Source organism: Ostrea edulis, chromosome 9 (assembly GCF_947568905.1).
Source record: "Ostrea edulis chromosome 9, xbOstEdul1.1, whole genome shotgun sequence".
In the NCBI taxonomy this organism is placed as follows: domain Eukaryota; kingdom Metazoa; phylum Mollusca; class Bivalvia; order Ostreida; family Ostreidae; genus Ostrea; species Ostrea edulis.
Genome location: NC_079172.1, coordinates 65,495,407 through 65,512,650, shown reverse-complemented (window position 1 = coordinate 65,512,650; position 17,244 = coordinate 65,495,407). Strand labels below are relative to the sequence as shown.

At 36.2% G+C, this 17,244-nt stretch overlaps 2 protein-coding genes across 4 annotated transcripts in view; one reads left to right on the top strand and one right to left on the bottom strand.

The window, feature by feature from the left end:
- Window positions 1–5,728, top strand: part of LOC125657513 (tyrosine-protein kinase RYK-like) — a 50,267-nt gene extending 44,539 nt beyond the window's left edge. Inside the window, exons 11-15 of one of the 2 annotated variants that reach the window (XR_007363363.2) lie at window positions 570–679; window positions 982–1,141; window positions 1,458–1,594; window positions 2,351–4,545; window positions 4,616–5,728. Coding sequence is in view for 1 of the 2 variants with exons in the window: in XM_048888116.2 (XP_048744073.1) it covers window positions 570–679; window positions 982–1,141; window positions 1,458–1,594; window positions 2,351–2,462 (519 nt within the window). In the remaining variant the exon portion in view is untranslated. Of the gene's footprint in view, window positions 1–569; window positions 680–981; window positions 1,142–1,457; window positions 1,595–2,350 lie in introns of both variants that reach the window. The other variant, XM_048888116.2, reaches the window with a different exon arrangement.
- A 2,800-nt stretch (window positions 5,729–8,528) lies between these two features.
- The window catches only part of LOC125658647 (cohesin subunit SA-1-like), a 36,377-nt gene continuing 27,661 nt past the window's right edge, over window positions 8,529–17,244 (bottom strand). The window contains exons 30-33 of one of the 2 annotated variants that reach the window (XM_048889956.2): window positions 13,126–13,245; window positions 12,513–12,630; window positions 12,332–12,373; window positions 8,529–8,904 (exon numbers count right to left, since the gene is read on the bottom strand). In XM_048889956.2, coding sequence (XP_048745913.1) covers window positions 8,878–8,904; window positions 12,332–12,373; window positions 12,513–12,630; window positions 13,126–13,245 — 307 coding nt within the window. In that variant the 3' untranslated portion in view covers window positions 8,529–8,877. The remainder of the gene's footprint in view (window positions 8,905–12,331; window positions 12,374–12,512; window positions 12,631–13,125; window positions 13,246–17,244) is intronic. The other variant, XM_048889957.2, reaches the window with a different exon arrangement.

Below are 17,244 nucleotides of genomic sequence, written 5' to 3'. Positions count from 1 at the left end.
TGCAAAAACCATGGCCTCCAGGGGAAGGTTTGGGGCCATAATAGGGACTACGGTTTTACATGCAAATAGATATGGAAAATCTTCTGATATGGACCAAGGTGACTCAGGTGAGCGATGTGGCCCATGGGCCTCTTGTTTTTGTGTGTATTAACTTTTTTTCCTTCATATTTTTAGTATAAAGTAAACAGAAACAGTTACATTGATTCAGAAAATTAGTTGTCAGTCTGCAGTCTGAACCCGGGGCATCTTACATGTCAATCGAATGTACATTCTGTAACATTATTATATAAATGGTATACTGTACCACCTAGGGGGAGTCTCTCAAAATGCCTGTTCATTGTAACCATTAGTTCATGGATGCCTGTTCATTGTAACCATTAGTTCATGAATGCCTGTTCATTGTAACCATTAGTTCATGGATGCCTGTTCATTGTAACCATTAGTTCATGAATGCCTGTTCATTGTAACCATTAGTTCATGGATGCCTGTTCATTGTAACCATTAGTTCATGGACTTTGAGTGGTATGCTGATGACAGATTAGTCACTCTAATCTTGTGTTTCTTTTCAGTCTTTGTCCACCCAGCAGTTGGTATACCTAGCCATACAGATTGTGAAAGCCATACAGTTTTTACACAGAAAGAGAATACTTCACAAAGACCTTGCCACAAGGAACTGTGTGTAAGTCAAGGTCATCAGAGAAGTTCATAGAAATCATTAGATTCTGTCATCAGAGTAGTTTATCAAAATCATTAGATTAGTCATCAGATTAATTCATTGAAATCATTAGATTCTGTGAAGAGGAAATTATATAAAAGAATTTTGCAGTATTTACTCCCAGGATCACCAGGAACCTGGCACTTCTTGATCTTTTTGTTGAGTCAGTATGAAAGACTGGAATATATATGTCAGAAGTTAACATTAAAAGTGATACCATGCATCTTAACTCTTTTCTATATTTGTATATGTGATCTTATTTTCAGCATAGACAATGACTTGCAGTTAAAAGTAACAGACAACTCGTTGTCACGAGATTTATTCCCAAGCGACTACCACTGCCTAGGTGACAATGAAAATCGCCCAGTCAAGTGGCTCCCTCTAGAGGCATTGGTAGAAAGAAGATTCTCGATGGCAAGTGATGTGGTAAGCCCTGTGGTTTTGATCCAACTCCATTGAAGAATAGTCTGTGTAGTTATGTCTTTAAAATTACAAGGGCTTGGTGTTAGTAGGAAAATTAGGGAAAAAAATATACAATAAAGATACATGTATCTTCTCAATATTTTGCAGTTCATGGTATTTTATAGTGCAAACATGAATTAGTTCCATTAAATTTTGTACACATCATAATTGAATGCACTAAAATATAAATGTCACCCAAACCACTGGTAGGTGAATTAGGTTCTAGGCCGACATCCTTAAGCAAATTGTCGAGGTTATGAAATATTATTCCTTATTTCAGTGGTCGTTTGGGGTTACGCTATGGGAACTGATGTCTTTAGCTCAGCAACCTTATTCAGAAATTGATAGTTTTGAAATGGCAGCATACCTCAAAGAGGGCTATCGGATAGCTCATCCAATCAACTGTCCTGATGAACTGTAAGTAGCCAATCAGATAATTTGAATGGATTCTTATTAAACAAGCCAATCAACTGCAAGCCAATCAACTGTCCCAATGAATTGTAAGTAGCCAATCAGATAATTTGAATGGATTCTTATTAAACAAACCAATCAACTGTCCTGATGAATTGTAAGTAGCCAATCAGATAGGAAATCAGAGTAATGCTTGTTATGCCAGTCAATCAGCTGTCCTCATGACTTGTAACACACCAACCAAAGACATATAAGTATGTATACTACTGTACATCAGAGCCTCTGACAGTGTTGATTAAATGTGGAAAACTGGTTTGTAAAAGCGAAAAACATGAATTAATATCTGCCCATTTTTCTGCAAATTTCTCATTCACTGTTAAATGTGATGTCAAAAATATGTCAATTTATGCTGATTAAAATTGATATATTAAAAAAACAGGTCTTTTTATGATGGTTTTTCGATTTGGAAATATAGTCACTATACACAGGTATCAAGTAAAACAAATCTTCTTCCGAACCCCAGGGATACAGATTGTCAAATCGGTGAACAGACCTCATGTAGTGTATTAGATCAGTAGAGGTTAAAGTTTACATAGAGATAGATAGGAATTTTATTTTAACTTCTTATTTTTGAGCAAGGATACAATTTCTTAAAGCAGTAAGTAAATGTCTTCTTGTAGTGTAAATTCAAGTCAAGCCCAAACTGTGAGGCCACAACAAGGGTTAAAAGTTTTACACTCTGAATCCATTTCTCTTCTGTAGATATAGCATGATGTCGGGTTGCTGGGCCAGAAATCCTGATGAGAGACCCAAGTTCTCACAGCTGTTGGTGTACCTCCAGAACTTTTACGAGGCTCTGGGTCAATACATTTAATGGGGAGTCATTGAGCAGAGAAAGTTGGAACATTTAGCAGTCAATGCGTGTCACATGTTTGATGGTGAATCAGTAATCCGAGAAGTTTGAATATTCATCAGAACTGTGAAAATTAAAATATCTACTGAAAAATATTCAACAGAACATCATGAATATTCAGTTATTGAATGTGAGAAAGGGTGATGACAATGAAGAACTGCATATAAAAACAGTTGTTGAATAACTGTAATCAGGACCTAAGATATGGAAAAAAACTGTGAATATTCAACAAACAAAAAATAGTAGGATTCACTATTATGGGCCAATTGGGCAGGTTGCAATAACTAAAGAGATATCAATTCTCCTTCTATGGCTCAACGGAGAGACGTGGTTAAGCTCCCTTATCAGGGGAGATTACTCTGTGCCAGTATCTCATGTCTGCAATAGCTTTAACGTGTCTGTGTTTATACCAAATATTTCATTGTTTTCATGAATGTCATACAGGTGAAAATTTTATGAATGCAATGTTTTGTTTGGACTATGGTGTTCGTGTCTAGTTATTTTGAGGTTTACTGATTTTTATTAATATTACTTTTCATGTTTAAGCCCTGTGTCCTTAGATATTTTGTCTTCTGGTCCTCTCACAACATATTTTCGGCTGGGAAATGGTAACTTGCCAGTTTGTAGGTCTGTGTGTTCGTTATTGCTTGTAACTTATAAGCCACATTTCTTTTCCAATTTTTTAAAATTTTGTTGGAATATTACCTTGTGTGAAGTTTTTTTTTATTGCTTTTCAAGATAAAAGGTCAAGGACACTAGGGAAGAAATTTTGAAATTCCTTTTGTCTGATTATTATTGTATAGAATTATAAATTTTTATTATATTTCAAGGTTAAATATAAAAAGTCAAGGTTACTTGAAAGAGGAAATTAAGAATTCTTGCCCAATTTTAGTCAAATATTTAGGAACGGTACCTTGCACAAATGTAGATCAAGGTTAATGGAAGGGAACTTCAGAAATTGTTGTGTAGACAATTTTGAGTGTATTTGGTTTTTAGTGACACTTGCAGGGACACTACAGTTTATCTTAAACACATGTAGATTTCTATTGATTTTCAAGGTCAAATATAATGACTAAGATCACTGAAAGGGAATTCCAAAGTTCTTTGTGAACAAGATTATTGTTTGCATTTGGTGTTTGAATTGGAAACTACTTGCAGGGAGACATGGTCATTAGATGGAGACAAGGTCATTAGATAGAGACAAGGTCATCAGATGGTTCTTTTAGAAATCTACCGTGTTGTGAGAGGACTTCCCTTGTTTTATGTGCATGTTACAAGTGGTGGAATCAAAGTGATTGTATTTTTAAGATCTGACATTTAAAAGTGCTGAAATTGTGATGAAAAGACAAATAGTGCTGAAAATGGTATGAATTGGTGATATTTGTAAATTCCTCTCAGTAAATCTGCATATGTTAGATGGTTTTATGTACCATCCTGTGTTTACCACATAAGCAGACTTTAATGTTGTAACACCAATGACACAAACCTATCTTTCCTGTAATTCATGTGTCCATATTTTCTTTATGATAAATTACAATGAGGCATTGCAGATAGAATAATTATAAACATTGTGCCAAACTTTTAGCATTAACCATAGGCCATAATTAATATATTTCAGTGTCATACATTATAAGCTTTATTTACATTGTGTGAGGAAATGTTTTTTGCAAAACATGTTGTAAGTGATTTAACATAACCACGCAAAACAAACAAAAATCTTGACCCTTGTATATATGTATATGTGTAAATCTTGACCTATGTGTATATGAACATGTGTAAATTCTGACATTTGCGTATTTGTGTGTATAAATCTTGACCCTTTGGTTATATGTGTAAATTTTGATCCTTCTATATATGTATGTGCAAATCTTGAACCTTGCATATATGTTTGTGTAAATCTTGACCCTTGCATATATGTAAATTTTGATCCTTGTGTACATGTACATGTCCTTGTGTATATGTGTAAATCTTGACCCTTGTGTATATATGTAAATCTTGACCCTTGTGTATATGTATATGTGTAAATCTTGACCCTTGTGTATATGTGTGTGTATCAGTCTTGACCCTTGCAGATTTGTTTAAGTGTAAATCTTGACCTTTGTGTATATGTATAGGTGTAAATCTTGACCCTTGTGTATATGTGTGTGTCAGTCTTGACCCTTGCAGATTTGTTTAAGTGTAAATCTTGACCTTTGTGTATATGTATAGGTGTAAATCTTGACCCTTGTGTATATGTGTGTGTGTCAGTTTTGACCCTTGCAGATTTGTTTAAGTGTAAATCTTGACCTTTGTGTATATGTATAGGTGTAAATCTTGACCCTTGTGTATATGTGTGTGTGTCAGTTTTGACCCTTGCAGATTTGTTTATGTGTAAATCTTGACCCTTGCATATATGTTTACCCTTGTGTATATGTACACGTGTAAATCCATATTATTTTTCCGTCCATATAAGTCTTTGTGTTTATTAGAGGTTTTGTAAAATTGTGAAAAATTTGCAGCAATACAGATATTTTACTATGTCATGAGAACCTTTTAGTGGTTGTCAAAATATCATCATTTAGCAGCAGTTTATCAACATTTCATTCAGCTACTTAATATTTGTTTTTGTTATTTTCATTTACATTGTATACCTTTAGAAATATGACTACTTTGTGTAGTTCATTTATACCTTAATACAGCTGCAACAGGTTTGATTTCTGTACATACTGTTGTTAACTAACTGTATAGGATTTACAACGGAGTTGAATTTTGTCTGTATTATTTTAATCAGTTTTTACATTGAAGACCATAGTGGCTAACTACTCAGTCCCAGGTCTCGTTTTCAAATCTTATCAAAATTAGAGAAGGGTAATCTACAGAAATCTTTTACATCATTGGCTGCAGAGATCACTGATAAATTAAGGACACCAGCATTATACATTATCAACTAGTTTTTGTTCAGAAATTTACAAGTCTTATAAAAACTGGTATGATGAAGTAATGAATTCAATACATGTGCCATTGTAACTATATTTTCAGTTTCCTGTAGAAAAGTTGACACAATGCCAAGTATTGTATGAATGTCTATAGAAAACTGTTTTACGTAATGTCCGAGAACAGGAGTACTTCTATGTTTTGTTTGTTTAATGCCAAACAGGGTGTGTGTGTGTGCATGTATGTTTGACGAGGTTTTCATATTTAATTCTTTATTAACACAACTATAAATAAATAGAAAATCTTTAAATCATTGTGGGCGGTTTTTTTATATTTTTAAGTCACTTCATTCAGGACCTCGACTGCCAGCAGGACAGGTTGTGGTCGTTAATGAACTTTTCAGAAATCACTACACCATCACCAAAAATGGTGCAACATCCCTAGGGTTAGGTGAGCAAGACTTGTGAATTTCACTGGGCCCCAAAAGGACCTGGAACATGTTAAGCCATATTTAAACTTGAGTGTATTGTCACCAAGAACATGGCCTCTAACAAAATTGTACAATTCATGGCTGCAGTAGAGATTAACATTTCTCACTGAGAAAATGATATTTAAAAATCACCTTAGTAACAGACAAATTAGGTACAGAGCTGTGATGTGCATGGAAGCCTCTACCAAAATTGTAAAACTTGTGACAGGTTTTCAGGCCCTAGAGCAGGTTTATATAGCATACATGGAAGAAGAAAAATTGAGTTAACTCGGGTGATCTATTGCAATTGGTTGTCGTCTGTAGTGCATTAACATTTGAACATTTTTAACTTCTTGATAACCACCGGTCCAATTCTTTTTAAATTTGGTATGAAGCATCTTTGGGATAAGGGGGACATTAATTGTAAATTTCAGGACTCCAGCACCTCTGGGGCCTTAGGGGGTGGGGCAAAAACTGCCCAAAATTGACCAATTTTCAAAAATCTTCTCAAGAACTGCACATGTGTAATAAAAACTAAATGCATAGTGATTTAAAGCAGGAAGGCCTCTACCAAAATTGTAAATTTCATGATCCCCGGGGTAGGGGTTCTGACCCCAGAGTGGGGACAAACTTACTATATAGTGTATGTGTAAAACACTTAAATAACATAGCTTCTTGATAACTACTATACCAATTATTTTCAAATTTGGTATGAAGCTTCTTTGGAACAAGGGAGACAAAAATTGTAAATTTCAGGATTCCTGCACCCCTAGGACCTTAAGAGGCGAGGCAAAAACTGCCCAAAATTGACCAATTTACAAAAATCTTCTCAAAAACTGCACATGTGTAAGAAAAACTAAATGCATAGTGATTTAAAGCAGGAAGGCCTCTACCAAAATTTCATGATCCCTGGGGTAGGGGTTCTGACCCCAGAGTGGGGCCAAACTTACTATATAGTGTCTATGTGTAAAACACTTAAATAACATAACTTCTTTTTGATAACTTAAATAACATAACTTCTTTTTGATAACTACTATACCAATTATTTTCAAATTTGGTATGAAGCTTCTTTGGAACAAGGGGGACAAAAATTGTAAATTTCAGGATTCCTGCACCCTTAGGACCTTAGAGGCAGGTCAAACACTGCCAAAAATTGACCAATTTTCAAAAATCTCCCTAAGAAAAATAAATGCATTTTAAAGATGTAAAGCAGGAAGGCTTCTACCAAAATTGTAAATTTCATGATCCCTGGGGTAGGGGTTCTGACCTCAAGATGGGTCCAAACTTAGTATATAGTATTTATGTGTAAGTTTGCTGATACTGTATAAAATCTAAATGCATACCAAGGAATAGCAGAAAAAGATGTACATAAAATGGTGAATTTCACAAACCCTGGGCTTTGATTCTAGGATGGGTCCAAATTAGTCATATCTTTTAATGTTGATACACCTATTATATCATCGGTGTATGCACTTTTGAGGGCATTGAAGTTGTAAGAACACATTTTGTTTTATACTTTTTCTGAATGTTGAAATTTAGCTTAAGGAAGTTAGCTCCTGAGCTTTTGAGTAAAACTGTGCAGGATGCTACAAGTAAGTATTCACTGGTTCAATACTGATCCAATTGGTGCAAATATATTACACATCTATTGCTGAACCCTATCCAGTTGGAAAATTTTGTGTCAATTCAAATTTTAAAAGGGTTTGACAAGGACTATATTTTGTGGCGGAAGGATTCACTAATCTCCAACCCCCACTTTTTAAAGTTGCATTTTAAAATGAAAGACCAGACCTTGAAAATTATGTAAAATTTTAGAAATTGACAATATGCCCTTTTAAACTCTCAATTTTGATATCATGAAGTTTTTCGTATATTAAGTACAAAAAGGTCATTATCTATTTCCTTTACTACTATTAATTTCTTTTTTCATCTGTAGTGTTAAAGGACATGATTATGTACCTATTTTATGTAATGATTGATTTGTGTTGCTTATGTTGTGTTGACACTAACAGAAAAATCAAGTTTAACTGAATAAATTCTAAGTGCATGTTTAGAACACTATAGCTCAATAACAAGTGTTGCGACCCCAGTTTTTCTTTTTAATTACCTAATTCTCCTTCAATGCAGAAATCAAAAATACACTTCCCAAAAAATTGTCATTACTCCAAATGTCAGGTGCGAACCTCTTTAAGATATTCAGAACAGGAAATTTTTTCTAGATTTCATAGCCCTTTGGAGTAGTGATACTTTTCACTAGTACTCAGTTGTCAGATAAGGCCTGTGGGCCTCTTGTTAAATGACCCCCCTTTAGAAGGGAGCATGGCCCTTTATTTGAACAAACTTAAATCCCCTTCACACAATTATGATTTGTACCAAGTTTGATTGAAATTGGCCCAGTGGTTCTGGAGAAGAAGATGAAAATGTGAAAAGTTTACAGACAGACAAAATCTATCTTGAGCTTTCAGCTCAGGTGAGCTAAAAATGTTATAAAGCTCATACTTGTCACATAGGTTGCTGATGACTATACAATCTCATGCCATAGTCTTGAAGCAAGGTAATTTTGTTAAGGATATTTGAAACACAAGAGACCAAGAGTCGTAATGTTCACCTGAGCTGTGTGTAAGATTGAAACAATTTCAAGATAATCTAACTTTATCCGTTTATTGAATGATAAAAATGTTAAAAAGTTTTGACATGAATTAAAACACATAATTCTTACAAACATGAAAGCCACAAAAGGTAAATGTGTCACAATAGCCGACAGAATTCAACAACAACTTGCACACGTCGTACATAATGAAAAGAAGCACACATAAATACAATTTTCATCTTTATGTAGACGGGATGAATTAAATAAATACATGTATTTTCCTATAAGCTTTTGGATTTTAAATTTCAACTGCCCACGTCTTCTCTATACTCCTAACAGATGTGTAATTCCATTTTGAGAAACTTCAAAGGTCGAGGTCAAACCTACGGAGATTGCTTCTTTCTTCAGTATCCATGATGACCCATTTCCGACTGTAAAACATATTGAAAAAAAATTATGTAAACATTAAAAGTCTCTGTAATCCATAAATGTGTCAAGATCAGTTCTTCATTACATCAGTTGCCCAGGCAAGCGAACAGGTCCCTGAGCCTCACTATTCGCCAATCCAGGCAAGCGAACAGGTCCCTGAGCCTCACTATAACCAGTCCAGGCAAGCGAACAGGTCCCTGAGCCTCACTATTCGGCAGTCCAGGCAAGCGAACAGGTTCCTGAGCCTCACTATTCGCCAATCCAGGCAAGCGAACAGGTCCCTGAGCCTCACTATAACCAGTCCAGGCAAGCGAACAGGTTCCTGAGCCTCACTATTTGCCAGTCTACCTGGACTCTGGTTCATGTGAGCCTCACTATTCGCCAGAGTACCTGGACTCTGGTTCATGTGAGCCTCACTATTCGCCAGGCTACCTGGACTCGGGTTCATGATTCAACTTCAGGGCATCACCAAGTGTGTATCTATCTTAAACCACTCTCAGGTCACTAACACTGTAAATGTATTTACTGTAAACATCACCAAGTGTGTATCTATCTTAAACCCCTCTCAAGTCACTAACACTGTACATGTATATACTGTAAACATCACCAAGTGAGTATCTATCTTAAACCACTCTCAGGTCACTAACACTGTAAATGTATTTACTGTAAACATCACCAAGTGAGTATCTATCTTAAACCACTCTCAGGTCACTAACACTGTAAATGTATTTACTGTAAACATCACCAAGTGTGTATCTATCTTAAACCCCTCTCAAGTCACTAACACTGTACATGTATATACTGTAAACATCACCAAGTGAGTATCTATCTTAAACCACTCTCAGGTCACTAACACTGTAAATGTATTTACTGTAAATATCACCAAGTGAGTATCTATCTTAAACCACTCTCAGGTCACTAACACTGTAAATGTATTTACTGTAAACATCACCAAGTGAGTATCTATCTTAAACCCCTCTCAAGTCACTAACACTGTACATGTATATACTGTAAACATACATTTTTATGTACAATACTTATTTCCACGAAATTTGTGGTCACATAAAATCCCCATAATTTAAATGCAGGAATTAAAATATGCAAGCTAATTTCATGTAAACCATATACAACTCAGCGGAATTTCATATTAGCTGATCAAACCAACAAGAGCACCTCAAACGCTACAACATACGCCCATCAGACCTTCAGAGCACCTCAAACGGTACAACATACGCCCATTAGACCTTCAGAGTACCTCAAACGGTACAACATACGCCCATTAGACCTTCAGTATACCTCAAACGGTACAACATACGCCCATTAGACCTTCAGTATACCTCAAACGGTACAACATATGCCCATTAGACCTTCCGAGTACCTCAAACGGTACAGCATACGCCCATTAAACTTTCAGAGTACCTCAAATGGTACAACATACGCCCATTAGACCTTCAGTATACCTCAAACGGTACAACATATGCCTATTAGACGTTCCGAGTACCTCAAACGGTACAGCATACGCCCATTAGACCTTCAGTGTACCTCAAACGGTACAACATACACCCATTAGACCTTCAGAGCAATATGAAAGGTGATCTGTATCGATGATGAAAAAAGATTCTAAAACTATTTGACCTTTTAGCCCTAAAGTAGGTCACGGTGCACCAATCACATTGAAATGTGAACTGATTATGTATTTCTCTGAAAGAAAGATTGTGACAAAATTTCAGGGCAATGCCTGTATTCATACCTCAAAAATATCTGAAAAATGAAAACAAGGTTTTTCTACATGATATTATGACCTTAAGAAACAACAGGCGTCCTTCATTTGGTATAAGGTGTATGTGTACCTCGTTTGACAGTGCTAGCCCAAACGGTTCGGTCTGTATCCTGCCTACAAGGTGTTCCTACTAAGTGATACTACGACCTTAAACTTTGACCCTGAAGAACAAAAGGCGTCCTTCACTTGGCATGAGGAGTATGTGTACCAAGTTTGACAGTCCTAGTCCTAATAGTTCGGTCTGTATTCTGCCTACAAGGTTTTCCTATTAACTGATACTACAGCCTTGACCTTTGACTTTGATAAACAATAGGTATCTTCCTCTCATTAAGTAGGACTGAAACAATTCACCAAAATATCGATACTGTTCGATATAAACGATCTATTCAATGTTCGATTCATTGCCTCAATTTTCGGTTCGATGAGTTTATTACAAACGAGTTCAGTAAAATGCATCAGGCTAGGCCTGCACTTTTTATTTTTACCTGCATAAGGGACAAAATAGTGTCAAATAACGTTCAGACTGTAGTTTGCCTCGAGTCTGATGAAAATGATAATGAACTTTATCAGTTTAAACTACAGAGCCAACAGGCATCTTACTGTTCAGCAGTTTGGGAACACTTTGCTTTTAAAATTATGCTTTTGAATGTTGGTAATTAAATTTTTCTTCAATGTTATTGGTTTCTTCTGTAAATTGTATCGTATTGAAAGTACTTATTGAAATCGTGGCACAAGTATTGCAATATGTATCGTATCATGAAGGAGGCATATCATTTCCACCCCGTCATCAAGGTGATCAAATGTACAAAGTTGTTAAGATCCTGGAGTTCACGGTTCATTTTGCCTACAAGGTCTGGACAGACAGACTGACGACACTGTAAACGTACCATAATACGTCCCGTCTTTGACAGACGTATAAAAATGATAATGCACAAAATAATGACTCCATGAAATTAAATACATCTATCTTAATTAAACCACTCTCAAGACATTTACAAACTTTGTATTAAGCATGTCCTCTAAAAGTTGAACCAGACATGACAACACAGCCAGTATCATATACTATCCTTTAAAGTCTAAACTTTATTTACGATGATTAACAAACATGTTCCTCAACTTCATTGGCTCGAACATTGTCATTGATGTGGTAGGAAAGCAAAAATCCCGCAGGCAGTTGACTAGTCTCGAGCGAGTGATCCCAACACATTGTTTACAGTTACTCTTATCCATGTAACAAACAGAAAACCCGCAGGCAGTTGACTAGTCTCGAGCGAGTGATCCCAACACATTGTTTACAGTTACTCTTATCCATGTAACAAACAGAAAACCCGCAGGCAGCTGACTAGTCTCGAGCGAGTGATCCCAACACATTGTTTACAGTTACTCTTATCCATGTAACAAACAGAAAACCCGCAGGCAGCTGACTAGTCTCGAGCGAGTGATCCCAACACATTGTTTACAGTTACTCTTATCCATGTAACAAACAGAAAACCTGCAGGCAGTTGACTAGTCTCGAGCGAGTGATCCCAACACATTGTTTACAGTTACTCTTATCCATGTAACAAACCTCTACACACATATCTAAACACAGAGATGAAGAAATACTTATAAGGTACTATGTAATTAACACCTGACAACATTTTTCTTACCTGTGGGTGTACTTGGGTCATGTGATGCATGGCCCCGGAATGCTTGTAAAATGATTGCTACATTAGATAAGGTGTTAGTGCGTAGTATCCAAGAAAACGTTAAAACTTACTTTAATTAAATCCTTTTCCTGAGAAGAGATTTGACATGAACATACAAGAGAACACTTCAACATAAACATACCGAAGGTTCTTCAATATGCTGAGAGCCATCACCATAGTAACCAGACGGCATGACTTGTGACCGTGGACTCTCGAAGTCCCCGATGCTGGCTTCACTACTTTCAGACTCCATTGGTGGTCTGCAAGAGACATACATCTTGTTAAGTTGCAAGTCTACATGTTGGAGAAAAGACAGGATTCAAATACATGTACAAACTTCTAGAAATCAAGAGATTTTGAAGGAACAGTGAGTGTCTGCAGTCTTTGAATTATAGAAAGAAATGAAAGTCTTCAGGGATTTTTTTAGGGTCTGTAAAGGGCTGAAATTTGGCTTCATTCCCAATGCTGAAAAGCAGGTGTTTTTCCCAAAAGGATGCCTAAAAATTCCCAAATGATGGATGCTTTGATGAAAATATGCCATGAGGGGCCATCCAACCTCAGTGCCACTTTGTGACGAGTTTTTTTCTCTTCCAAAGACCAGAAATTAAAGCTTAATTGCTTTAAGCCAGCTACATTGATAATAAAATACCAAATAATTAACTTTTGCTTTAGTCTGATTTATAGGAAGAAATGAACTCTTATGTCACAACTGTAGGAAGAAATCAACTCTAGTCTGGACTGTAGAATTGACTTACAAGTTGCCTGCCTGTCTGTAATGAGAGTACGGTGGCTCCATCTGCCTCTGTGGGGCCTGCTGTCCTTTCTGTGCACTCATCCACGACATTTGCTGCATCTGAGGGGGTCCACCAATGTACCTTGGTATAATTATAATGAATTGCTTATTTCAGTAACAGATTTATGGGTGCTCACTTCTTTTATATATTTCTGAATAGTCTTCATTCATATTGACTGCTTGATTTATAAAACATTCAATCATTTCTACTACAAATTCATTTCCATTACTTCATCTTTAAAATTGTGTGTATATCAATAATTTCAACAACAACAAAATTTTCATCTTTAAATTTGCATATGAATGGCAGGTGTGAAGGCAAATTTCTCGGATTCATTTGACAAAATGCACACACACCTAGAGATGTAAATTCTCCATATTAAAGTAACACAATAATTCCAGACTCCATATGATTTCTGGTGGTGCACAATCCCAAACTCCACATGATTTCTAGTGGTGCACAATTCCAGACTCCACATGATTTCTGGTGGTGCACAATCCCAGACTCCACATGATTTCTAGTGGTGCACAATAACAATTCCATGATTTATGGTGGTGCACCATCACATTCAATATTTAGTGAAGCTTCGAATGATCATAAAGTTCTGACCGACATTATTTTCCTCACTTTTGATCACCAGTGACCTTGTCTCAATGACCTTTGTCTTGGGTCACGACACACTAATTGGTCGGTATGCCGAGTTTGAGCTTATTCACAAAGTACAGACTAATATGGAATATTTTAAATTTTTTTACTAACCTTGACCCGAGTCCACCGAAAATCATCCATGTCACATCATCTGTTCATGAGCAACCCTTGTGCAAAGAATGATGTTTTCATGCCTCTAAATTACGAAGCATGACAAGAGTAATAAACAACCTTGACAATAGGTAAATGGCCTCAATTCAAGGTCAATAAAAATTGTCTGGTCACAAATCGTAACAAGTACGAGTTTTTATTGTTTCTACATCACAAAGTTCTGGCGTTGATACCCATTGGGATGGAAGGAGAGAAAAGGAAACAGATGTGTTTGTGAAACACAAATGCCCCCAATAATGGCCAATTCCAAAGATGGCCAAGGTCACAAGGACAAATATCTTGGTACCAGTAGAAAGATCTTGTCACAAGAAATGTTCATGTGCAATATGAAAGCTCTAATATTTACCATTTAGAAGTTTTATCAATGTCAACTGTTTTAAAAGTAGGTCAAATGCCAAGGTCAAAAGGTTTAGTACCCATGGAAAGGTCTTGTCACAAGGAATACTCATGTGAAATATCAAAACTCTAGCACTTACTGTTCAAAAGTAATTAGCAAGGTTAAAGTTTCAGACATAATGACAACATCCCAAGCTTATATACCTAGTTTATGTGCTATAGGTCCAAAACAGGAAGATTTTTAAAAGATTTAATGCATTTCATTAGTACAAGTATATGATACGTATATACAGTGTTCCCGAAAATCAAGTATGAACAGAATTGATTCAGAGGCCATGGATTTTGCTATTTTGATACAAGCTTCCCTGATCATCACGACTGTATGCAGATTTTGTCCAATAGGCTGTAGAACATCTTGGGTTTTATTTCACATCTCGATCCCATCATAGAAAAGGGTATGAAATTCACAACTCTGTTACCCTAAAGCAAGATACAACTCGACAGAGATAAAACATGTCTACAGATAAGGGACGTGTTTCATGTATACATGATAAGGGCTGTACTTCATGAAAAGAAAATCCTGATGCAATTCAGTTGTTCTCCTTAATTAGTCAAAAGATGACCTAGAATCCAAATTATCATCATCAAAAAGATGAAAGGATCACATCAGGGTAACAAATAAAAAGACCTATAGGGGAGAACAATTTTACAGAAAAAGGCAATGTTATATCAACTTTCATAGGGTTTTTACTTTGCTATATGTATGTTTGGATTTAATTGAATTAACCTTTATAGTTGACCTAAACAATGTTCTCGCAATTTTGACATAACCTTTGCCCTGGTGTTCTCCCGATTTTGACATAACCTTTGCCCTAGTGTTCTCCCGATTTTGACATAACCTTTGCCCTTGTGAAGTCCTTCAGGGTAGGTCTGTCCCTAAATGAAATTATATTTTGACAGGGTGCAATCTTTAAATACAATTTACAACTGTATTTATTAGGGGACACCCTGACCTGAGGCCAAAATTCACAAAAAAGAGGCCAAACGACCACATCGCTTTGACCCCTATTGTGGCCCCAACCTATCCCCAGAGGCCATGATTTTTATAAACTTGAATCTGCACTATATCAGGAAGCTTTCATGTAAACAGGGATGTGACTGAATTCCTCAGAAACCAGAGGAAAACTGGTCAAAAAGGGAGGAAAACACCTCATCCTACCTGGAAAATATCATTTTCTGCCACTCTAGATCAAATCCAGAGTGTTTCATTTTTTTGAAATTGAGCAAATCAGAGGATTTCCTCTGAAAAGAGGAAAAATCTCCCCCCTGTGTAAATGTAAACTTTTCTGGCCCAGTGATTCTTCATAAGATTTGTAATGATTTCCCTGTATATTTGTATGTAACACTTTGATCCCTATTGTGGCCCCACACTACCCCCAGGAGTCATGATTTTTACAAACTTGAATCTGCACTACATCAGGAAGCTTTCATGTAAATATAAACTTTTCTGGCCCAGTGGTTCTTGAGAAGATTTTCCCCAATATATTTGTATGTAAAACTTTGACCCCCTATAGTGGTCCCGTCCCAACCTATCCCCGGGGACCATGGTTTTAACAAACTTGAATCTGCACAATGGTTCTTGAGAGGACGATTTTTTCTATATATTTCTATGTAAAACTTTGATCCACTATTGTGGCCCCATCCTACCCTTGGAGGCCATGATCTGAACAAAAGCTTTCAGGTAAATCTCCACACTTATGACCCAGTGGTTTTTAGAAGAAGACTTTTAAAGATTTCCCTATACATTTGATCCCCTATTTGTGGCTCCACCCTACCCTTGGGGTCATGATTTAAACAAACTTAAATCTCCTATATGTCAAGAAGTTTTCATATAAACAGCTTTTTCTGGCCCAGTGGTTTTTGAGAAGAAGATTCATAAAGGACCCCATCCTATTTTTACATTTTTGTGATTATCTTTGAAAGGGGGGGGGTGTGACCCTTTATTTCAACAAACTTGAATCCCCTTCACCAAAGGATGATTTGCACAAAGTTTGGGTGAAATTAGTCCTTATTCTGGAGAAGACAATTTTCCTATATATCAGCAAGTAAAACTTTGATCCCCTATTGTAGCCCCACCCTTCCCCCGGGGCCAAGATCTGAACAAATTTGAACCTACTATATAATCGGAAGCTTTCAGATGAATCTCCAATCTAATGGTCCAGTGGTTCTTGAGAAGAAGACTTTTTAAAGATTTTTCCTATATATTTGCATGTAAAAAAATTTGACCCCCAATTGTGAGCCCTACTTTTCCCCAGGGTCATGATTTTAACAAACTCTCCACTATGTCAAGAAGCTTTGAAATTTTAGTACATGTATTATTGTTACTATTATTACTTTCACTATTGTACAGCAAGTAACCTAAACCACAGGGAGATTGAAGCATGTATGAAAGGTATGTTTGTGTAAGTGTCTGATGTATGTATTGTATGTGACCAAAAAAATAAATAAATTATAAAAAAAAGAAAGAAAAAAGAAGCTTTGAAATTCATGTAAATTTCAGCTTTTCTGGCTCAATGACCCCACCCTATTTTTGTGATTATCTACCCTTTGAAAGGGTATGGTCCTTCATTTAATAAACTTGAATCCCCTTTGCCCAAGGATGATTTGTACCAAGTTTGGTTGAAATTGGCCCAGTGTTTCTGGAGAAGTCAAAAGTATGAATGTTCGTGTACCTCAATACGCTACACCACTGTCACTGTATGCCGAGGTTCCTTTTTGTCACAGTTCGAATGCCACAATTTAAAAAAATTCCAATTTCTTCCGTTTCCTTAATTTTTTTTATACTTATATATATATATAAAAATGAGTATATTTTCCTTCATGTTCATTCTTCATATCAAAGGCATTTAAGTGAAAGCAAGTTAT